The following is a 24,962-nucleotide window of genomic DNA, read 5'->3' as shown; positions in this document are numbered from 1 at the left end:
GTTGTTATAAAGAAAATTAAGAAATAAAGAAAATAAATTTAATGAAATTGCTGCTTGTGGGGTTCATTCTAATGAAATTATGTCCTGTTGCAGCGGCATCTTTTAAATTACGTTAAGAGCTAATAATGATAATAATAATAACAACGATAATCATTATTATGACATCTTATATTTATTATGAGAGAAATGTTATGATATTTCTTATTATTTATATCTATTTATTAAATAATTGGTTGATCAACTTATCTATCTGCTTATATTTGTATCTATTTGCTTATTGGCGGATTGCCATGTGACGTCATATTCCGTCGACTGTTTACATGCGACATCATGGCTCTGTTTCCAGCTTTTTCAGAAGTAGCGAGCAACAAAGTTGAAGATTCTTCTAAAGGTGATCATTCCTTCGTGGAACACATGCTCCAGCTTTTACTTCGTTCATGTTGAGACACAATTTACCTCATCTGGAGAAAGTAAAGCGCCGTTAGCACGAGCTAACGAGCTCATTTAGGCTGCTTCAACGTCAGTTTGTCGTCGACGCTGAACGACAGGAGCTGACTCTTAACCTCTAAAGCATAATTTTTGACTAATTTGACTGTATATGCTCCTCCAGAAACCTGTGTTTTTTGTTTCACATTTAATATTAGTCTCCGTATGTTGTCAAATAAGCTGCTTTAGTCTCATATTTAGTTAGCTGATCTTTTCCTGTATGACAATAGCTTTTATGTTACAGATGTGTTAGAATAACAGGCGATTTAGTGTTGAAATTGTTGTGAAATTGATGTTTGTTTCAGCCAATAATCACTTGATTTGTTTGTGTTTTTAATCCGAGTGTCATGCTGCTGTTTATATGCTCTAAGTCTTATGTGGCCTTATAATATTTAAGACATCACCTCTCTTTATTTATACATACATAGGACTTTAAACATCATCAGATTTTCTTAAAGTGGATAAAGAGTCCAGTTGAGGTGAACAAATTAGACAAACTATTCCACTTATGCAATCATATGCTGAGAAAAATGCTTAAATAGGCCTAATATATGCATGTTTGGAAAAAGTATGCAAATATTTGCTTTTAGTAACTTATTTAATAATCTTGTCCAAAGTTAAATGCAGCTAAACACCTCCAGCAACTGTTGATTAGTCCTGCAAATAATTTTGGAGGAATTTTTCGTTCATTCTTCAGAACAGAACAGCTCAGAACAGTCATCCACCCAAATTTAATTTCAGCTCACTTCAATAATACTTTATTAAGCCCTGATAGGAAATTATATTGCTGCTACGATAGATCAATAACAAAATGAATACAAGAAAAAAATCACTTGACAAACATTTAGAGAGTTGAAGTGTGGTAGAAATCTTCAGATAGTTCTTTAGGTAAAACAGAGCCTCCTCTAACACCTGTCAGAGCTTTAGGGTTTCAGCTGCTTTTGTCCCTCAGAGATATGTAACACTAGATAATTTTCCTTAATAGAGAAAATAGTTGTCTCATTTCGTATATTGAGCTCTCTTTATAAAATATTAGGACTTGTGTGAAAATTTAACGATGATTTACATCATATTTATACAGAAATGTTGATTATTCTTAAGGGCTCACAAACTTTAAAGCACCACTGTGTTTGGTTCTGGAAGGGTTACTTCCATTTACCTTCACACACATGATCCCTCTGTCCTGAATGTTAACCAACACCTTTTTTTTTATGTCTGTTCTTATTTCAGAATTTGATTGGCTGGAGAATAAGAGCTTTCAGACCGGGGATGCACTCTCTCTTCACAGTCGTTTTTTAGAGAAAACCGGTGAGGTGCCTGAAAAAAGAGAGGAAAGGTACAGATCACTCATTCTACTAAAACTGCAGTTTAATGTCTTTCTCAAACTTTATGGTGAAGCACTGTTTAACTTGCCTTAAATTAATTAGATAAAGACTTTTGTTTCACCACTTCTCCTGTAACAAGTTGAGGTACTGCTTTTAAAATTAGCTGGCTAAATTTCTGTTTTTGCATGAGGCAGGAAGTGAGTTTATTTGGATGTTTTTGTGTGTTTTTTTTATTCCAATGGGTGCTGAATTAACCTCATATTTATTAGTGTTGGTCGTGATGTTAGCTCTGCTGAGGGAGAGGAGAAGGGAGACGGTGATGTGCCACCAAGGAAGAAGAAAAAGAAGAGTGAAAAGAAAAGGAAAAAGAAGAAAAAGCATAAAAAGAAGGGTGGGAGCAGTGGATCGGACTCTGAAACCATCTATCCCAGTGATCTGAAAAGAGAAGAAGAGGCGGATAGGTAAGGACAAATGATTTTATGTATGTATGTACCGCCTAATCTTGTACAGTAAAGCACTGACTTGCCTCTGCATTGTGTGTTTGTGCGTGCAGGCCACAGGTTGCTCCGTTAGCAAGCCGCTTCTCCTGGCTGGATGACCTCCAGCTGCCCACAGAGCAGCCGTTCTGTGTGGATAGTAAACCGGACGCATCCAACTGGACTTACAAGTCCCTGTACAGAGGAGACGTAGCCAGGTAGCGCTGTCTTCTCATATATGTAACGCGTAAACATTAACAAGAGTTTGTGTGTCTGTATTTATGTCTGTCCAATTTATAACTGTGGTGTGGGCCTCAGGTATAAGAGGAAAGGCAGCTCCGCCTTGGGTCTGGACTCCAGAAGGCAGGAAGTCAGCTGGGAGGAATCAGACACAAAAAAGAAGCGGAGAGCAGGAGACAGCAAGAAATCAACGGACAGATACTTTTCTGCAGCCAGTCGGCGACTGCTGAGGTCTGAGCTACCTGTTCCTGTGTTACCTGTGACTCCTGACGGTAGCAGGGCCATCAGCTCAGCCTCCTTCCTCGCTCTGGGTGATGATGAAGGGGACAACAAAGGACGAGGGACAGGTAAATTAAGAACTAAATACACAAGAGACGATTTGAGAGTTAAAGTAATGATTTAAGTTGAGTTCAACATGAGAAAAGTGGCGTCCACTTAGATTTAATTTCTTTATTTTAGTCTTTATGACTAACATCTGATCTTAAATGCTTGAATTCAGATGGCAGAGTGCAGACATCTTCTGTAAATCCCCTCGGCGTTTACGACTCGTCCACGGCCCTGTGGCTGCAGGGGAAAGGACAGCAGGAGGAGCAGAAGCAGGACACGCAGACGGGGGAGGGCGTTGCTCTTGTGGTCGGGAGGACTGAGGAGTTTAACAGGCGGCTCAGAGAGGAACCAGCAGACACACAGCTGTGGATACAGTTCATACGATACCAGGTGCAGTATGGAGGCTCTACACCTGCCGTGGCATGCTGCTTTAATATGCTTCAAACATCCTGCAGAATATGTAAATGAACGTCTGAGCACAAGTGTTGTGAATGACACGAGTGTGTGCTTTTTCTCTCCCCGATTTAAGCTTTTCATTTGCGATAATCAACATTACACTTTAGTACTTCCTGTATTTTAAGCAGAGTTTCGAAGAGGAGGGGGAGTGATAAACTTGGGGAGTGACATCACTTTGAATTGAAAATCAACGACTCGTTACACAAAGAACTTTCAAATAAAACAAGAAATCTGGAACTAAAAGAAACAAAACTAAGGTTGATGGTGACTTCAGACACCAGAATATATGCTCCCCGGAGCAGAAAATGGTACTTTTACTGAATGTCACCTTTAAAGCTGTTTCATATAAGAGAAAGCTAAGAAACACTAAATCTGACATTAATGCACATTAATAAAACGCTTAAGGATTCGTAACATTTGTTTCTATAATATAACACTACAATCTCACCTAAGTTTCTACTGTTGTCTGGTCACTGTATGATGACACACTTTCACAGTTCAGAGGGAACTTGTATTAAAGGGATTTCTAAGCTTTAAAAATTCTCACTTGTCGCTGCGTTTCTGAACAATCTTTCGACTGAAAAAGTGAGGCTGCACTGTCAGTAAATGCCTTCTGAACTTCGCCACCTCCTCCAGGATGAGCTGAGCGCGGCCGTGTTTGGAGGCGAGGGACAGCAGCAGGACGGCGACTCAGCCGAGCGTCGCCGGTCCTCCTGCAGAGCGGTCCTGGAGAAAAAGCTGAGCATCGCAGAGCGAGCTGTGGCCACCAACCCCACCTGCATCGCTCTGCAGCTCGAGAGGCTCAGGATCTGCCAGGAGCTCTGGGAGCCCTCGGCTCTGGCTAAAGAATGGAAGAAACTTGTAAGTTTCCAGTGACGCGCTTCCTGATTATTGTTGTGTGTACGTGCAAACGTTGTGGCTGTAGCTCCCTTTTTCAGCACCAAACCAGAGAAGGGACATGATCTCTTTGTTTGAGCAGTATGAGTTCTAAAACATCTGCTATGTTCCAGGTGTTCCTCCACCCAAACAGTCCCCCCTTGTGGAGGCAGTATCTGCTCTTTACCCAGAGCTACTTCAGCAACTTCACTGTGTTGAAAGTCAACTCTGCGTACGGGAAGTGTCTGAGCACGCTCGGTGCTGTCCGAGACGGCAGCATGGTGTCTCATCCAGCTCTGCCAGGAACTGAGGAGGACTTGTTGGGTAAAACAGATGTTATTTCAGCTGTTGTTTTTTTCTTTTTTTTCTCCTTTGAGAACTGCTTTGTGCATAACAGTCACACATTCAGCTGTCCTACTCATTCTGCCAGTGTATCCATTTTTAATCTAAGTGTGGACTCGACATTTTGAGTTGATGCTCAGTGGAACTGTAACACTCGTGTCCCTTTTTCCAGATATCTTTACCCAGCAGTGCCATTTCCTGCGTCAGTCCGGTCACTCTGAGAAAGCGATTACACTGTTTCAGGCCATGCTCGACTTTACCTTTTTCAAACCTGACAGTGTGCAAAAACTGTCCACCAAGCAGCAGGTATGCACAAACTACACCTGAGTTTTTCTACTCTAATCGTTTGATGTCATCTTACTGGAATTCTTTGGCATTTTGAGAGTTTATTTATTCTCTTTGTTGGGGAGATTTATTTAATAAAACTGTCTTGGGTTTAGATTTAATACAGTCTAACAACCATCAGAAGCAGGGAATGCCTTTTTTAAGGTAGAATTGAAGTGACTCTGAACCTCACCTGACTTGATGTAGCATGTTTCGTATGAATAATGGAAATGTAGAGGAACTGTGCCAGCAGCTCTGAATTCACACAAGAACCCATTACAGGACTGTTTCTTAACTGTGACACAGCAAAGCTGAAGGTTTTTATGCAAGTAGAGCAAAAAAAAAGTTCCAGAGGGAGGCTGAGACTTTATTCTGAAAGAAAAAAAGACAATTCCTGCAACCTCTAATCCTGCATTTTAGTCCACACCTGTACTGAGTCAATGCTTATGCAGTTATAGTATCAACAAGGTTTTTCCAAATGCCTCACATCAGTGAGAGCACATAAAAATGTCCTAAGTCATCACCGTTTGTAAAGGTAATCAGAGACATCAACACAGAAAACAGGACGGAGAAAAGAGATTGAACTGATACTGATAAGCTCGATACTTAAGCTTGTTAACACCTACTGTCTCTGTGCCTTCAGCAATTCCTGATCCAATTCAAGATGTTTCACCGGGCTCACATCCAAAAACCAAAACTTTCTTGCATTTATATCAGCATCGATCCTTTCTGTGACATATGTAGAAACACTTAAGCGTCCTTGCATGTACTAGCCTGGACGGATGTATTTCACACGCCCCAGTTTTTAAGGTTAATTTAGATGTAAAATAGATCTCTGAAGGGTTCTCCAACAGGCACGGTTGACTGACCTCGGATAAAAGGGTTACCTTACCTCCACGGTCTTCATGTGAAGTCTAATTTTAACATCTTAACTTTCTCTTTGAGCGGTGCAAGACTGGTTAAGTTTACTTAATGTTTCTGTATGTGCAGGTGGAGTTCTTTGAGCCTTTTTGGGACAGCGGGGAGGCCAGAGTCGGGGAGGTGGGGGCCAGAGGCTGGAAAGCCTGGATGCTCCAACAAGAGCGAGGAGGATGGCTTCAGCCCAGTGCCGGTAAAACTCTCCCAGTGAAACGCATCCTTCCAGCTGCAAACTGAGGCTGGCTTTGCTTACGATAGTGCGGGTGTTTGTCTCCGCAGAGGAAGAGGAGGAGGAGGAGGAAGAGGATGAGGAGGAGGTGAAGGACAGGAGTCAGCCCAGGTGGACGGTCTGGCTGGACGTGGAGTCGTCCCGTGAAGCTGCTCACTGGTTGCCCTGGAGACCTGACAAAACCAAGGGCCAATCGGAGGAGGACTGTGAGGACCCTGACAGACAGGTGCTGGCTCTACATGGATCTGATGGTGTTTGAAACTCCATCTACATCATGTCTTAAGATATTTAGTGTTTGTCACCACTTTGTTTGACATCCCCGCCCCCCTCCGTCTCCACCTGTAGGTGTTGTTTGATGACATCGGCCCATCCATGATCTGTCTGTCTTCACCAGAGCTCCAGCTCAGGCTTCTTCTGCATTTCTTGTCCTTCCTGGGTCTGCCTGTAGGCTCTGTGCTCCCTGCTGACTCCTGTCAGCCAGACCTGCTACTGGAGAACCTTTCTCTTCTCACTCAGGGTAAAAATTATACAAAGAGTAATAAGAACCAGCTGTTTTTAAAAAAATATGTGTTATTTGTTGAAATGATTTGAAGGAAGTGACAACTGTGGTCCACAGGTAATGAGCTCCAGCATCCTCTGACCTCTTACGACCTGCCCGACCCTGGAGTAAACTCTGTAGGTCACATGACCACTCTTCAGGGAACAAGGAAGTGGGTTGGGCTCGGGAAGCAGGGCGAGAAGTTTCTCACCAACGTATTGAGCACGGTGCAGTCTGTCCTTCCTCCACACCACCGATCCTTTCTGTCACTCAGCTTAATCCAGTACGAGAAACTCAAGGTGGGTGCTGCCTCATCTGAACATCGCTTAGATAGAAATTAAAAGCATCATCACTTATTTCTCCGTGTTTGTGTGTCAGGTTTTGCGATGCTTGTGCAACAATAAAAAGCGTCTTCGCATTCAAGGCAAACGCAGCAAGCGGTTTGCCAAGCGGCTGCTCAAAGAACCTGACAATCGCTCATCGCTGGTGTTGTGGAGGGAGTACGCCCACCTGGAGTGGATGCTGGGCAGTCTGGATGAGGCCCGCAAGGTGTTCTCCACGGCCACAGCGTTGGAGGGAACCAAAGGGCTGAGCAGCCCCACTCTGTGCGAGCTGTGCCTCCTGTGGTCCCAGCTGGAGGTGGAAAACCGAGCGAAAGAGCCAGCAGGGCGGCTTACAGATGTAACCACGTCGCCGGCTGTGTGCGTTCTGACCCGGCTCGCAGAGGGAACCTCCTCCACATCCTCTGAGTCCCTCTCCCCGGTTTCCATCCTGAAAGCCAGGAAGTCCTATGAACAAGCTTTAACTGCCAACTTGTCTGCGCTGGAGCAAAACATGAAGAATCTTCAGCCCAACAGAAAAGGTTAGTTCACCAAACGGTTTCTGTGCATTTGGTTTTTTCCATTAAAAGCTGAACATTTGGCAAATAAAAGGTTTTTAGATTCTCCGTGGCAGGAAAATTACTACAGAGAAACAAAATGTATACATCATAACAAAGTATTGTTGCCCTTCTGAGTAACATTTAACATTTTGTCTGTTGGCAGACGTTTCATGTGTTTTAATGTGCACCAGTGTCCTGGTTATGATTAGATTTTTAGAGCATTCTGGGTTTGTGTTGCACATGAAAAAACATCCTGCTCTCAGAAAGCTGAAAAAGCTGGACAGGCTTTATGGTTTAAACATTCCCCGTTGGTAGATAGAAAAGCTGCTGATATTATGAGAAGCTTAGACACACATGGTACGAAACATGGATGCTTTAACAGCTGCATCCCACACAATGAACCTTTATCTATCAATCAATCAATCAATCAATCAATCAATCAATCTTTATTTATATAGCGCATTTCATACCACAGGCAACTCAATGTGCTTCCTTTATTTTCAAATATTTGTTCAAGGCTTGTGAAAAGAATGTTTTTGTGTTTAATTCTCAAATTGTAGGACAGTAGGATACATTTCTGAGCATTAACAAAAGCTACAGTGGCTTACAAAAGTATTCAACCCTGGTTGAATAGTGGTAGAATAAAATATAACTTTAAGACTTATGTCAAACTAGTTCTTTTGTAATATCAAAAAGATAAAGAAGAGAAAATCGGCACTGGTTTTATTTTGTTTATTTTCGCCATCAGATGGGCTGGAGGAGAAGCTGAGGTTCAGAGGTCTTGTTGGCTGCTATGCTCTGTTCCAGTACCTCACAGTGAGCATCCAAGCAGCTACTGCTGTCTACAGCCAGGCCAGAGAGAGGCTGGAGGAGCTGTATCGTACGCTAACACCTGAGAAAACCAGCCACTCTGCAGCTGATTCCAGCCACTGTGCGAAACGGTTAGCTTCAGAGTGTGAGGTGCTAGCTGTGCAGCAGGCGGCTCTGCTGAAGTACCACAGCAACATTGGTGTGTTTCCTCTGAAAACCCTGAGAGAAACGCTCACCTCGGCCCTCTCGGCGTGGCCCAGCAGCGCCCCTCTGTGGAGCATATATGTGCAGGTGAGTCTGCTCATATAACAAATCCTCACAGGTTAAAATCTAATCCATCCTGACTGTTATGTCACCTGTGTTTCAGGTGGAAAATCGTTACCATAGCGCTGGCCGGGCACGGCGTTTTTTCCACTCCGTAATCAGAGACAGCAGCAGCGTCGTGCCACGCCTCTTTGCTATTGTTGCTGAACAACAAAGGAAGCAGCTGGTGGATGCTGCTCAGAGGTAAAACCACAAGTTTTCGCGCTGAGAACGATTCTGTGGCAACAAAAACTCACATCAAACCACATCACAATACTTCCATTCTTCATTCTATCTGTCTCTATGAGTGTGTGACCGTGCATGAGTGTGTCACAGGTATGTGTAAGGCGGGAAAACTTCTGCACCTGGTCTGTATTTTTAATTTGATTTGAGCCATATTTAGACAAATAATTGCACATTTACTTTGTGTTACATTTTGAGGTCTTTTAGCTGCGATAAAACGCTGTCCATACTGCCCGAAAACGGCCTCAGCAACCGAATCCGAGGACTGTTTGAAAGCGCCGCAGCAACAGAGATGGGTGCTCTCTGTCCTTTACTGTGGAGGATGTACATTCACTTCCTGGTGAGACAATAAACAGCTCACACACATAGTTACTGCTAACGTGAAGCAGTGAAACTAGGGTTCCATTTGCACAAGCTTCTGCAGACTCACACGGACTAATTTGTAAATTTGTAGTTGTCAGAAAGAAAAGTGGATAAAGCCAGAGGGATCTTCTACAAGGCCTTGCAGAACATCCCCTGGGCGAAGGTAAGATGTAGACACAATTATTTCCCCAGCTGGGGCTGATCTCACGTAATAAAACTATGCAAACTAATGTTCTTTCTTTGTGTGTATTTATTGATCAGGGTCTGTATATGGACGCGGTTCAGCTGTTCCCCGAGCATCTGCAGGAGTTCGTTGATCTGATGACGGAGAAAGAACTCCGACTGAGGCTGCCTTTAGAAGAGCTGGATATACTGCTGGAAGACTGAGAGAACACCTCATTAGAGAACTGTACTTGCAATGGCATACTTGTTTGACACATACAAAGCTTCAGGGTTGAACTCTGAAGTTGGATTGATTTCTAGATGAACGACAAAGCATCCTTTGTACATAATGTTCCAAAATATTTTAATAGCTGTGTTTTAGCTCCTTATTTTGTCAATAAATATGAGAATCCTTTATATTTTGTGTGCTAGAGGTTTGTTTATTTGCACAAGCTTGTGTTCAGACCTGATATAGGCCTATCTCCGGTTAAATAACAACTTTAAATAACCAGAAGTTGTTCATATTATAACAAGAGTCTAAAGGAAGAAGTTAATTTCAACTGATGAGGTGCAAAAACTTTATTAATGATGTTCCCTGCACATTAATTTTACATTTTTATTTACATAAAAGTACTTTATTTGGTATCATCTTTTCTTTTTCTCCCCTATTTTTCAATTATTTAAAGTTACCAGCTTCACACACACACACAAAAAAAGTCCCAGAAGGGAACTATATTTAGTGGTTTTCTAAATTTAAGAATTTTATCTTCATTTTTAGAAATAATTAAAGTATTTTTCATACTGTCAGTCTGTGCTTCGGTACTCTATTTTAACGACACACCTGTAGACTACCTGGAACTTATCACCTGCCGTTTTTCTACTCCCATAAAACGCTGAAGCGGAAGAGACGCTCCCTCTGCCCTTTTTGCCGCGCTGTGGTTTGACGCATTGCAGATCCAACACAGCCAATCATAGGCCGCTTTACATTTTTGGAACATTGCAGGTCTGTCCTGTCCAATCAAAACCCGTCTTTTAAAAGCAAAGCCGCAGCCTTCATAGAGCTGTCAGTTGCGACTTTTCGAGCGTATCCTTCCGCCTTAATAAAACTAGGTGTAACACAAAATAGTCCGTCACTCTTCCTGTAGTCACGTTCCCAAAGTGGCGGTTTTCCAGGGAAAAGCAGATGTAGTATGGGACGAAACAGCTGTTAAATACGGGTTTTTATTATTTTTTTATGACAAGATAAGATATCTGTAACAATAATCTTCTAATACATTATGTTTGGTCTTTGAAAGTAGAGGTTTTGTTTTAGAAGTAAATGCTCAAAATAGCAAATTATACAAGTTGTCGGGTGTGAAGCAGGATTTAATTACAAAAACATTGCTTATAATTTTGAATCAAGAGGTAAGACACATTAATGAAAGGGGATATGTTAGAAATCATTCAATAAAGATGAAAATATAGGATGAAAATATAATTTCTGCATATTTCATGCACAACACTCCAATCAGCATAAAATAAGCAATTTCCCAATGTATGTGCTTAATTTCTGGTTACATTTGTGATACTTTTGCATTTTTCTGAATCTTTAAACCACAAACACAGAGATATTTCAATATAACATATTTCATATTAGTGGAAAAATAGATTCCAACGGATGTAATCACAGCCATAAAAGTTCAGAATAAAAACATTATATTGGCTTTATGAGAAACCTTTTAGTATGAGATTGATTGGGTAAAAGTCAGAGTTTCTTCCAAGTGATATCATTCAATAAATTAATTCCAGTGTGAGATAACACGAGGTAAAGACACAATATATTTCTAAAACAGGCCTCTAATTCAAAATAAGACCTACTTTGCCCACAATTGAGTGTAGATTGTTGAGATCTCTGAATAACATACATAAGTTTTGTGCTCATGAATATATAATAAGGAAAAACTGGGCATCTATGGTAATATTTCATGGCTGAATGGCACCAAAAACCTTTTCCTACCCACCAGGAGTAACTTGGATGGTATATCGCAGTAAAAATAATCTTCATAAATAAAGAAAAAAGCCTTTACTGTTCACAAGTTCAACGTGAATGGGGGAAATTTGTCCTGTTATAGCAAAAAAAAAAACCCCATAAAAAACCTTTTGTTTCAACTTTGGTATGTTTCTTGATCGGAGAACATTTTAGAATAGAATAGAATAGAAATAGAAAAATACTTTATTTATCCCCTAATGGGGGAAATTCAAATTCGTCAAGTAGCTCAACATTTAAAAAAAAATATTTACAATGATTGAATTAACAACAATAAAACAACAATAATAATATTACTACTACTAACTAAATAATAATAAATGACTAAATGGCAAAATAAACAAATAAAAATAAACAATTTAATTTATTAAATTTATCAATTAATTTATTAAACTTTTATAAAAAATGTATTATATTTAATCAATCAAAATCACAATATTTAATCAAAGCCCATCCGAGAACTTTAAAGGCGCATTTCCACCGTCGCCCAGATATGTGAGGTGTGCGCATGCGCACATGTGCGAAGACGAGCAGGGCGCGATAAAATCAGAGTGAATTTCCCCACAGTGCGGAGGAATACAAGGAGCTGTATAGAGGTGGTTCTCCTTCCAGCCAGCCTTGCTCAGTGGCGACCGTCCATTTCCTCTCTCCTGTAGCACTAGTAGACCAGCAGTTCCGTCTCATACAGATATGGTGAGTATTTAATCAACCGTGGTTTGTAATGTGTAGGACTCGATTTTAATATCTTTTGAGCTGGCTCTAAGCCACCATGTGTTCTTCATGTGTATCTGGGATTATCGTTGTTTGAAATATCCCAGCGCGAGGACTCGTTTGAACCGCTGAGTTAGCCGTTGACGCTCACAGGTAGCCGTTGACGCTGTGGCTGCTAAACGTAAACCGTTTGCGGCGGGCGAGAAGCTTATCACTGTGGCTTAAAATCGGTGTGTGTAATTATAGCAACGGTCGACGTTAACCCAGGCTAACGGGTAACTACTTGTTACCGTTGGTTTCGGTTGTAAAGTTGTGGCGGTTGCCGCTGTTAGCATCACAGCTAATACTACACCGTCAATGACTAATTTCCCGGTATTTGACAGCCGTGTCGCCAGTCAACGAAGCATTTTTGTTTGAAGAGTTGTGGCGATAGTTTAGCTCGGGTATGCTTTCAATGCCTTTGATAGGGTGGGATCCCTACAAAGAATTATTAATGTTACCCGCGGACGTTGAACATTTAAGTTATTAAGTGGGCTAATGGGTAATGTGTTTGATTTTTCACACGTTACTATAACAACAGTCAAAATGGCTGTTAAAAGTCTAACATGTAACAGCATGTAAGAACCTGCACAGGTAACAGGTTTCAGAATACGTAAATGTCTACTTTACCATATGATACAACATCTTACAATTGAAGGCAATCATCCAAAAGCCTTAAACATAATTAGAATTTCTGTAATCATAATAGTGATTTTTAATTTTTTTTATCTTCACCTCAGTCACAATTGCTGATGAATAACAGTTGAAGAAACCCCAGTCCAGTCTGGATAGATATTGTGCGTTTCAGTTGAGGGGGAAAGAGGATGCAAGTGTGGGTTGTAGTGCTGCCACTCCCTACAAATAAAAAGCACACAAACTGTAGTTTCTGACAGTGTTGGCTCCTCACATGAAAGATTAGCTGGTTTGGGATCCATGCCTTGGTCACAACCTTTGTGCTCATAAATCTATATTAAGGAAAAGTTGAGCACTAATGGATAAAACTCGTGGTTAATGCTACTGTCTCCCTGAGAGAGGTCAGCACGCAGCTGGGCCCCGTCTCGGATATTAATCACCAGATTGCGACTGTTTGGGCTGACATCATCAAATAGCTTCATGAAACTGACACAAATGTTGTATTACGATCACTTCTTTTACATGGATATTATGTCGTGGCTCATTTTCTCTTAATAATAGTTGTTGTAAGTAATCTTAACTTTGAATTTCCTCTTCAGTGTACTGCAAAGCATTTAAGTTTCACACCACATGCATTGAGGGCAATTTGAACCGTTGCATTTTTTGGATTCCCACGATTTTTAAGAAAGTTGACACAAGAAGTAGGGCGTAGCTGCTGGGATTAAGACCTCTGCTGTAGTTGTCTTTTACACTAATTACAAAGCAGAAAGACTTGTATTGCGACTGTTTTTATAATCTCTATGTGGAGGGACTCGCCTTTTAGGACGTGTGCTCTAAAAGTGAAAGGTACATCCTCTTTCCTCGTCTCGCACCATCTACCATGGCAGAAACATGAGCTGTTGCACGTTGCTGTGCCTTGAAAGTAGCTTGGCCTGGATACCAGAGGGTTTAGCAGCTTGTTAGCCATCAGCAGCGCTCACATCTTCAAGGCTTCACACATGTGTGTTATCTGTACTTTACCGTCAGGAGGCTTCCTGTTGCTGCTGCCTGGCAGCAGCATCGTTTTCACGTGTTCTGTCTGAAATAAAATACACAGCCTTGCATAATTATGTAGTAAAAACCAGAGAAAGTAAGAGAACATTTTTATTGGAGTCATAAATTTATAGCCATAAAGGCCTCATGTTGAGTTGGTTCAAGGTAAGTCTTAGTTTTTAGCAATCTAACTGGGCTTTAAATCGAGCTGTCAGCACCTTCCACATCTGGTTAAAATGTGTTCTTATGTGTTATTCAGTTTGGCTCATTTATGTCAAAATGTCTCTTAACTGAGTGAAAGCTCTCTGTGAAAGTTAGTGTCACACTCCCTGTAACTGTGTGGATGAGGGCCCGTTTGGTGTGACCGATGATGCTGTGTGGGAGGCCAGATGATCAGTCAACTGATCCTCCCCAGGAGCTGCAACTGTAGTCGTGAGATGACAGGTCACAGATTAGCATATACACAACAGTCCCATGACCTCCCCCCGGTCTGGACTCTGTTACTCGTGCACGCCGTAAATCAGTTTTCTGACATGTTTGACCGACCTCCTCTGGCCTGGACCCACACATGAAAGGCTCTTCATCTGTTGAACTCCGGCAGGAGGTGGACACCTCATCGCTGCATGCGTCTTTACTCGCGCAGCTTTTGGACAGATGGAAAGACAGCCGAGCCTCCGCTGTCATGCCTGAGCTTACGCTCGCTGATATGAAGGCGCAGGCGGAGGGGCATCTCCACAGTGTCACCCACCTGGAGTCTGATGCAGCGAGGGAAGCGCAGCGTCTGGTCACGTACACCCTCAGTGCTGCAAAACACAAAGACTGGGAGAGAGATTTACTGAGAGATGGACGGATGAGCAACCAGGACAACATCAGCAGAAGGACCAGCTGTTCGATCAACTTGTCACCCAGCTCGTAGAAGAGACGCATCACGTGTCTGTCCAGTCTGCTGACCGTTGCTTCTCTGGAGCGATTGTGAAAACTTCTGTCATCTATCACCGATCCACACTGGAAGGATTGAAAGGCGAGTCGGGCAATTATCCAGGAGGATTGATCTGCTTCAACAGCAAGATCTTCTCTGTCCATGCAGTTATGTGACTACTGAAATAGATGGCTCGTGCTTCAGTTTCTTTATCATTTGTATCAATCAGAAGCAACTGATAGATGTCTAGTCACTACTTTTACCGTCCACCCGTTCCTCCCACCTTTGCACATAATTCCCGTCCTACTTGCCATTGTTCCCTCATGCTGCCTAAGAAAGTTGCCGTGTACCCCGCAGAGGATGAGCTGGTGAGCTTGTCCACAGTCTACGACCTCTTGGATGAACAGCAGCATTGCTACAAGGAGCTCATCCAGCAGCAGGAGAGGAACTACAGAGCCTTCCTGCAGATGTTGATGGACACCTCAGCCAGCCGCATGGACAACCTGGTCAGAGAGATGCAGGACCTGAGAAGCTGCCTGCAGAGGACCAAAGCGGAGCTGGCAGAGGTTAAAAAGCACGGCGTCCAGAACAGCAAGCGGGCCGAGTGCCTGGCTGAAGGCTTAGTGACGGTCCGCGGGACGCTGGATGGGCTCAGCGCGAAACCAGCAGCCATCGGTGGAGGAGTAGACCTAAAACAGCGTCGAGGAGCCGCGGGATTGAGGCTGGATGGAGGCGGCAGAGGGCCGAAAAAACCAGAACCAAAAGCAGCGAAGCTGGTGGCGGACCTCACAGATATTCACTTTGATTCTATAAAGGTTGTTCACACGGACGGAGAATAAAGTGAAGTCATGGTCTGTTTTATCGTACGATCATCTGCTGCCACTGTATCAAAATCAAATTTATTTATATAGCACATTTCATGTACAAACAATTCAAAGTGCTTTACATAAAATAAAAGCATTGCAGCAGCGAGTGTAAGAAGCATTAAAAATACATAAAAGAATATAAAGAGAAACAAATAAAATCATTTAAATGAATTTTAAAAACAAGCAACAACAACAATGTATGACTGCAGGTTTAACTTTAACCTGAGTCCGAGTTAATTTTGATCTGTTTTTGTCTTTTAGGCAGACCAACTAACAGAAGAGCAGATCGCTGGTAAAAAACGTATTTTCTCAGTCGGCTTATTCAGATGTGCCGTCACTACTTGGCCTCAAACCTCTCCCGTCGTCTGTGTTCCTGTCTAGAGTTCAAGGAGGCCTTCTCCCTGTTTGATAAAGATGGAGACGGCACCATCACCACCAAGGAGCTGGGCACCGTCATGAGGTCACTGGGTCAGAACCCGACTGAAGCTGAGCTCCAGGACATGATTAACGAGGTGGATGCTGACGGTACGGTGGTGCCCTTTAAGACGGGGGAAACTTGTCTCATAAAACCGTGTAAATATTTGACGGAGCTTCGTGTTCACCTCTTTTCTCCGACTCGTCTCCATCAGGCAACGGGACCATCGACTTCCCTGAGTTCCTGACGATGATGGCGAGGAAGATGAAGGACACTGACAGCGAGGAGGAGATCAGGGAGGCATTCAGAGTCTTTGACAAGGTAAATCTTTACATTCAGTTGGGTTCACGTTTGCAACGAAATGTGTCGCCGCTGCCGGCGGCGTCGGGTGCAACTTCCCGTAGGTCACGAGGTTGTCACAACAATCCATCTGTGTTTAGTCTTTAGTTCCCAGATGTGGAGGAAGATCCGGTTTGGAGAAAATGAGAAGTTCTGTAGATCAGTGTTTCCCAACCTTTTTTGGCCTGAGTACCCCCTCACACATACAACCCATGCGATGATTCTCCAAAAGTAGAGCAACACAGTGGTTATTACATGAAAATCATTTTATTTGATATCCTTAACTTGAACATAAAATTCTCAGGCTTTCTCTTTTTTTATTTATTATTTTAAACCTCAGTTGAATTCAACGTAAGAATAAAAAACATTTTCTTAAAATATAAATAATTAACCAAAATGGTATAAATACTAAATCAAAATAATCTTCCTTTGTTATCCAACTTAAACGAGTAACATTTCTCTCTTTTTAAGAATACATTAACAGGCCTAACTCATGTAACATTCATCACAAAACTGGAGTCTCCTTCATAAAAGTGTGACGCCTTAATAAATAAATAAATTAAACTCCCCGTGTGCCGCGTACCCCCTGCAGTACCTCCGCGTACCACTAGGGGTACACGTACCCCCGGTTGGGAAACACTGCTGCAGATGATTAGAGTAGAAATAACGGCCTCGTACTTCCTGTAAATCTCTTCTTCTGCACTACTCCTGTGACGTAGTATTCAGTCGTATGTTTCTCAGCATTTATCCTGCCAGTGTAACTGGTTTCAGCGAACAGAATGGCGTTGAATAGGTCCTCAGTGGATGTTTATATCTGATCGGGCTTTCTTAAACTCACCTGTTGCATCTCGGTCAGGACGGCAACGGATACATCAGTGCGGCCGAGCTGCGTCACGTGATGACTAACCTGGGGGAGAAGCTCACGGACGAGGAAGTAGACGAGATGATCAGAGAAGCCGACATCGACGGCGACGGACAGGTCAACTACGAAGGTGCGTCCGGAGATTCGACCGCGGGCGAAGTACGACACGATGTAAAACGTAGTTCCTGATTTTTATTTTCGTCTTTTCCCTCCGCAGAGTTTGTTCAGATGATGACCGCCAAATGAACGGGGCTCGCACTAAAGAAGAAGAATCAGTCAGACGTTTCACTTACCTCTTATTGCAAAAATCTACATTTAATCATTCTGTTCTGTATAGACGATTTAAACTGAATGTTGGAAAACTGAAAATCTGTCCATTATAAACGAGCTTAAAAAAAGACAAAAAAAAAAAACACAGAAGAAGAAACAAACCTAAATTAATCTGCATGTTCTGGCTTGTACCCCCCTCCCTCCCCCACTCCAGCGCTGAGCTGCCCAATCAGATCTAAACTCGTTAGACAAGCAGCCTGTGAGCAGCTGGCTGGTTCGGCCGCTGCTCCTCTGCTTCCTGGTTCCACCCGCCTGATGTCACGATGGTTATTTGGGCCGGCCAGTCGCCTTTCTTCTTCTTCACCTTCTTTTCGTTCCTGTTCTTCATGCATGCAGCGTTACATGGGTCACTGCATAGAGCCCAGCGGCAGGTTGGCCTGAGGCCCACAGAGGAGGGAGGGGGTAAACCAGCGGGTGCGTTTGTCCTCCTGAACGAGGTCAGCGACGATGGATATTTTTAAGAAAAAAAACAAACAAAAAAAAAGAGCTAAAAACGTAATAAACAAGAACTCATTTTAGACTTTGTGTTTTGGCATGTCAGTTTACTCACTATCCTCTGTGTGTTTCCTTTTTTTTTCTTCTGGAGGGTGAAGCCTGGGCGGGGCGTAGACTTGAGCCCGTTTGGGTTTTAAAGTTGATCCCATATAAGTACAGTTTCTGAGGCAATATCAGTATGACTTAACCAACACTTCTACCAGATCAAGTATTCGTTTGCGGAGGTTTCTAAAATGGTTAAAAATAAAAAATTTGGGTCGGGTGCAGCGTATTGCCTCAAAGGCTGTGCGTGTATAACCGTACGAAGGTGTGAGTTTCAGTTTAGCGGGGACGGGGTCGGCGCTTTACAGCATTTCTATCGTGTTTGTGTGCGAGTTTGCCCGTGTGTGTCTGTCTGTGTGCGTGCGCGCGGCAAAGCCCGGCCCAGTCGTTCCCTTCAGTTGATCTGCATTCCAAGTTGTACATGCTAGTCTTTACATTTTTGTTTTTCCAATAAAATACCATGAACTAAGACGCTGAGTGTGTGTGTGCGCATGTTTGACTCATTCAGAGCGAGGAGGAGCCCACCCGACACACAGGATCGAACCTGTGGTCCAACTTTTAACAAAATTACTGCAGATCTATGGATTTAGATAGATGGATAAATACTTTATTCATCCCAATTTGGGAAATTGTTTTGCTGCAGCAGCATACACTAAAAGATATGAAAACAATTCAAGTAAAAACAAGCAAATAAATAAAAATAGTGAATAAACATTTGCTATATACAAATCTACAGTATTTTGTTTTTATTTTTTTAGATCAATATAACATGAGTAAAAGGAAAAATTGGAACAGTTTAAGATAGATGTCTCTCAAAACTACAAATAATCCACAGAAGGACTTCTCCAGATGGCCAAAAATGTCTGTAAATGATAGCAGGAAAAGCCAAATAATCAGCTGTTTTGGGTTTAATTTACACTTCTGTAACATCTCAGATTGTTGTTGTTTTAAAAGAATCAGGATGATAAGTGTTGGAGGCGTTTGAGTCATCACACAGTAACTAAACTTCTCCAGTTTTGGGTTTCTCTCACTTATTTTTATGGGCTGAATATTCAGTATTTGTCTTCGAGTCCTCAGGACGAACCAACTAAAAGAAATTTATTTTTTTTACTCCGATTTATTTGGGCAACAAACATTCAGAACTAAAAAACAAGCCATTTGGCAACAGATGGGGAAAAAAAAGCTTAATGTTTCTCAGTCTGAACCAGTTTTTCAGTCAAGTGTCAAAACACTGAAGTGGAGGCAGGTTTTTAATCAGGAAATGTAGATAAATGTGCAAAGTGTTTGAGGTAACTGGACCAGTAACCCATAGTGGACGGGATGGAAAAGGCTGTGCAGTTTAAACGATGCTTAGTTTAATAATATACTTTCTGATGCTCAGTCTGGACGCCTGAACGCACCACATTGCTGCCATGTGATTGGCTGATTAGTTATTTGTGTTTAACAACTGAACAGGTGTAATAAAGCGAGTTATTTTAAGTAAAATCATAAATGCTTTGCATCAGCAACAATACTCTTAAACTGGTTAGAGATGAATCCTCAGAAACAAATGGAGATTAATGGTTGGTGACACCCGAGAGTCCGCTAGAGACCTCGGTGTGGACCAATCGTGTCAGCGGCGCCGCCCTCCAACACAACCCGAGACGGTAACGCACACCGCTGGCCCCGAGGTCACAGCCAGGGGGAACACCACACCGAGCTTTACCGAAAGCCTTCCACATAGGAGCATGTTTGACATAATAAATAAAGAAAATTCTTCTTTTTTTAGCCACTTTTATTATCTTGGTCGTCATTGTTCTAATTTCAGTCATTCGTTTACAGCAAAAAATGACTCATCTCTGGAAAATAGAAGTATAATTTACTCTCTAAAATAATAACAATAATACACAAGGAACGAACAAATATACAGCAATAATTCTTTGTATTTATAATCAAATAAAAAATAACTATCAATCTGGCTGTGACGGGATACAAATAAACAGGATCACCGTGGGCGCGTTCACACAGAAAATCAGATTTCAGCAACAGATTTCTCCTTTTTCAGGTGAAAAACAACAAATGAGGTCATCAGTAACTTAACTGTTAAACTGCACACGTGAGAGTAAACGCGCTTCACATCAAAACGCCGCCTTTCCTCACACGCCAGCGCTCATTTTCTGTGTGAACGCACCCAATGATTTGGCATCAACTGTCCGATTGATTCTTCGGTGATCCGTCGATCGAGTCCGTCGCCGCTCCGGTGGATTCTCCGCCGGCGGGCACGTAACAGACATCTGCTCCATCTTAACAGCAACAAGTGAGCGTGCGTGTTTGTGTTCGAGTAACCGAGACGTTTGGCTCATAAAAGGAAACCTTTTTCTATCTTTAACGTGTTTGGACTAAATATGTAAACAAAATTCTGAGTCGTATTTACACCAACAACCAGACACAAGTTGGCACGCAAACATGGAGGTGGGTGCGCATGCACGGATGCAAACAGGCACACGACAAATGTATCGGCACACAGACTCATGACCTCACGCACGCAGCCGCAGCAAGGCATTGTGGGAAGGGTAGAGGGGAGTACTGGTATTGCATTATTTACAGTAATGCGTGTGTTTGCATGGTGCAGCTCTCAGGTCCATTATTTGTGCTACAGTGCTGAGGGTTTCGCTGCGTTTATAGCGCTCGGGGGATGATCGTGAAGGGCAAGATGGGGCTGCTGGCCTCCAGCTCCAAGGCGGTGAGGAAACACTCGGTGGCGGCGGCGGCGTTTCCCTGAGCCTGCAGCACCTCGCCCAGACTGTTCCACACGTCATGAGCCGTGCTGGCGAGAGGAGGAGACGGTTACTTTCAAAATGTGTTCAACACCACGGGTGGAGAAGAGAAGCAGGGATGATGAGTAGAGGGATGAAAAAGGAGGAAACAGAAGGGGAGAAAAGGGCAAAAAGATAAAGAAGGAGTAAGGAAAGAGTTGACAAAAGGAGGGGAGGACAGCAGGAGAGATGAAAGACAAAAAGAAAAGATAAAAGAAGAGTAGGAGAGATTCAGATGAAGAGGAGTCTGAGGAGAGAAGGAAAGGAGATAAGAAGGAGAAGAAGAAACAGGAACAGAAATACTGACAATATGAGAAGAGAGAAGGAAGCAAGATCAGAGTAAAGGAGGGATGGTGAAAAGAAAGGATAGGAATCAGGGAAAAGGAGAGTTTAGGATGAGAGAAAAGAAGAAGGGATGAAGAAGGAGAAAGAAAGGGTAAGGAAAGAGTTGACAAAATGAGGGGAGGACAGCAGGAAGAGATGAAAGACAAAAAGAAAAGAAAAGAAGAGTAGGAGAGATTCAGATGAAGAGGAGTTGGAGGATAAAATCGATAAAAATGGAGAAAATAAAGGAGGGAGGAGAGGAAAGGAGAGAAGAAGGAAGCAAGATTAGAGGAAAGGAGGGATGGATAAAAGATAGGATAGGGATCAGGGAAAAGAGTTTAGGTTGAGAGAAAAGAAGAAGGGATGATGAGTAGAGGGATGAAGAAAGAAAGAGTAAGGAAAGAGGTAAAAGAAAGGGGAAGTGTGAGCGTGAAGAGAGGAGGGATGGAGAGGAGAGGAAGGAGTTTAAAAGAAAATAGAAGAGGAGAGAAGACAAAAAAGGATGAAAGAAGAAGAGTAGGAGAGGTTTAGATAAAGAGTTGTAAGATAAAATGGAGAGAGGAGTGGAAATGAGAGAAGAAAGGATGAGAAGGAGAGGAAGAAACAAGACGAAGATGCCAAAGAGGAAAAAAACGAGGTGAGGAAGATGAAGAGGAAGATGTGAGCGAAGGCAAGAAAAAAAGAAATAATGAAAGATGACGAGAAACAAAAGGAAAGAAGTAGAGGATGAATAAGGCGAAGAAAAGGAAAGAAGTAGAGGATGAATAAGGTGAAGAAAAGGAAAGAAGTAGAGGATGAATAAGGCGAAGAAAAGGAAAGAAGTAGAGGATGAATAAGGTGAAGAAGAAAAGGAAAGAAGTAGAGGATGAGTAAGGCGAAGAAAAGGAAAGAAGTAGAGGATGAATAAGGTGAAGAAGAAAAGGAAAGAAGTAGAGGATGAATAAGGTGAAGAAAAGGAAAGAAGTAGAGGATGAATAAGGTGAAGAAAAGGAAAGAAGTAGAGGATGAATAAGGTGAAGAAGAAAAGGAAAGAAGTAGAGGATGAATAAGGCGAAGAAGAAAAGGAAAGAAGTAGAGGATGAATAAGGTGAAGAAGAAAAGGAAAGAAGTAGAGGATGAGTAAGGCGAAGAAAAGGAAAGAAGTAGAGGATGAATAAGGTGAAGAAAAGGAAAGAAGTAGAGGATGAATAAGGTGAAGAAGAAAAGGAAAGAAGTAGAGGATGAATAAGGTGAAGAAGAAAAGGAAAGAAGTAGAGGATGAATAAGGTGAAGAAAAGGAAAGAAGTAGAGGATGAATAAGGTGAAGAAAAGGAAAGAAGTAGAGGATGAATAAGGCGAAGAAAAGGAAAGAAGTAGAGGATGAATAAGGCGAAGAAAAGGAAAGAAGTAGAGGATGAATAAGGTGAAGAAGAAAAGGAAAGAAGTAGAGGATGAGTAAGGCGAAGAAAAGGAAAGAAGTAGAGGATGAATAAGGTGAAGAAGAAAAGGAAAGAAGTAGAGGATGAATAAGGTGAAGAAAAGGAAAGAAGTAGAGGATGAATAAGGTGAAGAAAAGGAAAGAAGTAGAGGATGAATAAGGTGAAGAAGAAAAGGAAAGAAGTAGAGGATGAATAAGGCGAAGAAGAAAAGGAAAGAAGTAGAGGATGAATAAGGTGAAGAAGAAAAGGAAAGAAGTAGAGGATGAGTAAGGCGAAGAAAAGGAAAGAAGTAGAGGATGAATAAGGTGAAGAAAAGGAAAGAAGTAGAGGATGAATAAGGTGAAGAAGAAAAGGAAAGAAGTAGAGGATGAATAAGGTGAAGAAGAAAAGGAAAGAAGTAGAGGATGAATAAGGTGAAGAAAAGGAAAGAAGTAGAGGATGAATAAGGTGAAGAAAAGGAAAGAAGTAGAGGATGAATAAGGTGAAGAAGAAAAGGAAAGAAGTAGAGGATGAATAAGGTGAAGAAAAGGAAAGAAGTAGAGGATGAATAAGGTGAAGAAAAGGAAAGAAGTAGAGGATGAATAAGGTGAAGAAGAAAAGGAAAGAAGTAGAGGATGAATAAGGTGAAGAAGAAAAGGAAAGAAGTAGAGGATGAATAAGGCGAAGAAAAGGAAAGAAGTAGAGGATGAATAAGGTGAAGAAGAAAAGGAAAGAAGTAGAGGATGAATAAGGTGAAGAAAAGGAAAGAAGTAGAGGATGAATAAGGTGAAGAAAAGGAAAGAAGTAGAGGATGAATAAGGCGAAGAAAAGGAAAGAAGTAGAGGATGAATAAGGTGAAGAAAAGGAAAGAAGTAGAGGATGAATAAGGCGAAGAAAAGGAAAGAAGTAGAGGATGAATAAGGTGAAGAAAAGGAAAGAAGTAGAGGATGAATAAGGCGAAGAAAAGGAAAGAAGTAGAGGATGAATAAGGCGAAGAAAAGGAAAGAAGTAGAGGATGAATAAGGCGAAGAAAAGGAAAGAAGTAGAGGATGAATAAGGCGAAGAAAAGGAAAGAAGTAGAGGATGAATAAGGTGAAGAAAAGGAAAGAAGTAGAGGATGAATAAGGCGAAGAAAAGGAAAGAAGTAGAGGATGAATAAGGCGAAGAAAAGGAAAGAAGTAGAGGATGAATAAGGTGAAGAAAAGGAAAGAAGTAGAGGATGAATAAGGTGAAGAAGAAAAGGAAAGAAGTAGAGGATGAATAAGGTGAAGAAAAGGAAAGAAGTAGAGGATGAATAAGGTGAAGAAGAAAAGGAAAGAAGTAGAGGATGAATAAGGCGAAGAAAAGGAAAGAAGTAGAGGATGAATAAGGTGAAGAAGAAAAGGAAAGAAGTAGAGGATGAATAAGGTGAAGAAAAGGAAAGAAGTAGAGGATGAATAAGGTGAAGAAAAGGAAAGAAGTAGAGGATGAATAAGGTGAAGAAAAGGAAAGAAGTAGAGGATGAATAAGGTGAAGAAAAGGAAAGAAGTAGAGGATGAATAAGGTGAAGAAAAGGAAAGAAGTAGAGGATGAATAAGGCGAAGAAGAAAAGGAAAGAAGTAGAGGATGAATAAGGCGAAGAAAAGGAAAGAAGTAGAGGATGAATAAGACGAAGAAAAGGAAAGAAGTAGAGGATGAATAAGGCGAAGAAAAGGAAAGAAGTAGAGGATGAATAAGGTGAAGAAGAAAAGGAAAGAAGTAGAGGATGAATAAGGTGAAGAAAAGGAAAGAAGTAGAGGATGAATAAGGTGAAGAAAAGGAAAGAAGTAGAGGATGAATAAGGTGAAGAAGAAAAGGAAAGAAGTAGAGGATGAATAAGGTGAAGAAAAGGAAAGAAGTAGAGGATGAATAAGGTGAAGAAAAGGAAAGAAGTAGAGGATGAATAAGGTGAAGAAAAGGAAAGAAGTAGAGGATGAATAAGGCGAAGAAAAGGAAAGAAGTAGAGGATGAATAAGGTGAAGAAAAGGAAAGAAGTAGAGGATGAATAAGGTGAAGAAGAAAAGGAAAGAAGTAGAGGATGAATAAGGTGAAGAAAAGGAAAGAAGTAGAGGATGAATAAGGTGAAGAAGAAAAGGAAAGAAGTAGAGGATGAATAAGGCGAAGAAAAGGAAAGAAGTAGAGGATGAATAAGGTGAAGAAAAGGAAAGAAGTAGAGGATGAATAAGGTGAAGAAAAGGAAAGAAGTAGAGGATGAATAAGGTGAAGAAGAAAAGGAAAGAAGTAGAGGATGAATAAGGCGAAGAAAAGGAAAGAAGTAGAGGATGAATAAGGTGAAGAAAAGGAAAGAAGTAGAGGATGAATAAGGTGAAGAAGAAAAGGAAAGAAGTAGAGGATGAATAAGGTGAAGAAGAAAAGGAAAGAAGTAGAGGATGAATAAGGCGAAGAAAAGGAAAGAAGTAG

The 24,962-nt window shown here is 41.7% G+C and overlaps 3 protein-coding genes across 7 annotated transcripts in view; 2 read left to right on the top strand and 1 right to left on the bottom strand.

The window, feature by feature from the left end:
- Positions 1–311: 311 nt before the first annotated feature.
- On the top strand, positions 312–9,701 carry nrde2 (NRDE-2, necessary for RNA interference, domain containing). 2 transcript variants are annotated; one of them, XM_075448325.1, is made up of 19 exons: positions 312–391; positions 1,717–1,822; positions 2,099–2,272; positions 2,365–2,505; positions 2,606–2,874; positions 3,027–3,244; positions 3,947–4,171; positions 4,321–4,510; positions 4,701–4,834; positions 5,843–5,963; positions 6,050–6,225; positions 6,345–6,516; positions 6,616–6,836; positions 6,916–7,399; positions 8,166–8,518; positions 8,595–8,734; positions 8,972–9,113; positions 9,228–9,299; positions 9,398–9,701. In XM_075448325.1, the coding sequence occupies exons 1-19, from the start codon at positions 331–333 to the stop codon at positions 9,521–9,523; spliced, it is 3,525 nt and encodes a 1,174-aa protein (XP_075304440.1). In that variant the 5' UTR covers positions 312–330; the 3' UTR covers positions 9,524–9,701. The 2 variants fall into 2 exon arrangements, with proteins under 2 accessions (XP_075304440.1, XP_075304439.1); XM_075448324.1 differs by having other exon boundaries at positions 2,081–2,272.
- A 2,205-nt stretch (positions 9,702–11,906) lies between these two features.
- Positions 11,907–18,476, top strand: calm1a (calmodulin 1a). The gene is made up of 6 exons (XM_075488092.1): positions 11,907–12,017; positions 15,786–15,816; positions 15,906–16,049; positions 16,154–16,260; positions 17,135–17,270; positions 17,358–18,476. The coding sequence occupies exons 1-6, from the start codon at positions 12,015–12,017 to the stop codon at positions 17,384–17,386; spliced, it is 450 nt and encodes a 149-aa protein (XP_075344207.1). The 5' UTR covers positions 11,907–12,014; the 3' UTR covers positions 17,387–18,476.
- A 1,284-nt stretch (positions 18,477–19,760) lies between these two features.
- The window catches only part of ttc7b (tetratricopeptide repeat domain 7B), a 30,369-nt gene continuing 25,167 nt past the window's right edge, over positions 19,761–24,962 (bottom strand). For all 4 annotated transcript variants that reach the window (XM_075488088.1, XM_075488089.1, XM_075488090.1 and 1 more), the window contains one exon: positions 19,761–20,813. In XM_075488088.1, the coding sequence (XP_075344203.1) occupies positions 20,666–20,813 (148 nt within the window). In that variant the 3' untranslated portion in view covers positions 19,761–20,665. The remainder of the gene's footprint in view (positions 20,814–24,962) is intronic.

Source organism: Odontesthes bonariensis, chromosome 17 (genome assembly GCF_027942865.1).
Source record: "Odontesthes bonariensis isolate fOdoBon6 chromosome 17, fOdoBon6.hap1, whole genome shotgun sequence".
Lineage (NCBI taxonomy): Eukaryota > Metazoa > Chordata > Actinopteri > Atheriniformes > Atherinopsidae > Odontesthes > Odontesthes bonariensis.
This window is presented reverse-complemented; position numbering and strand designations above follow the sequence as displayed.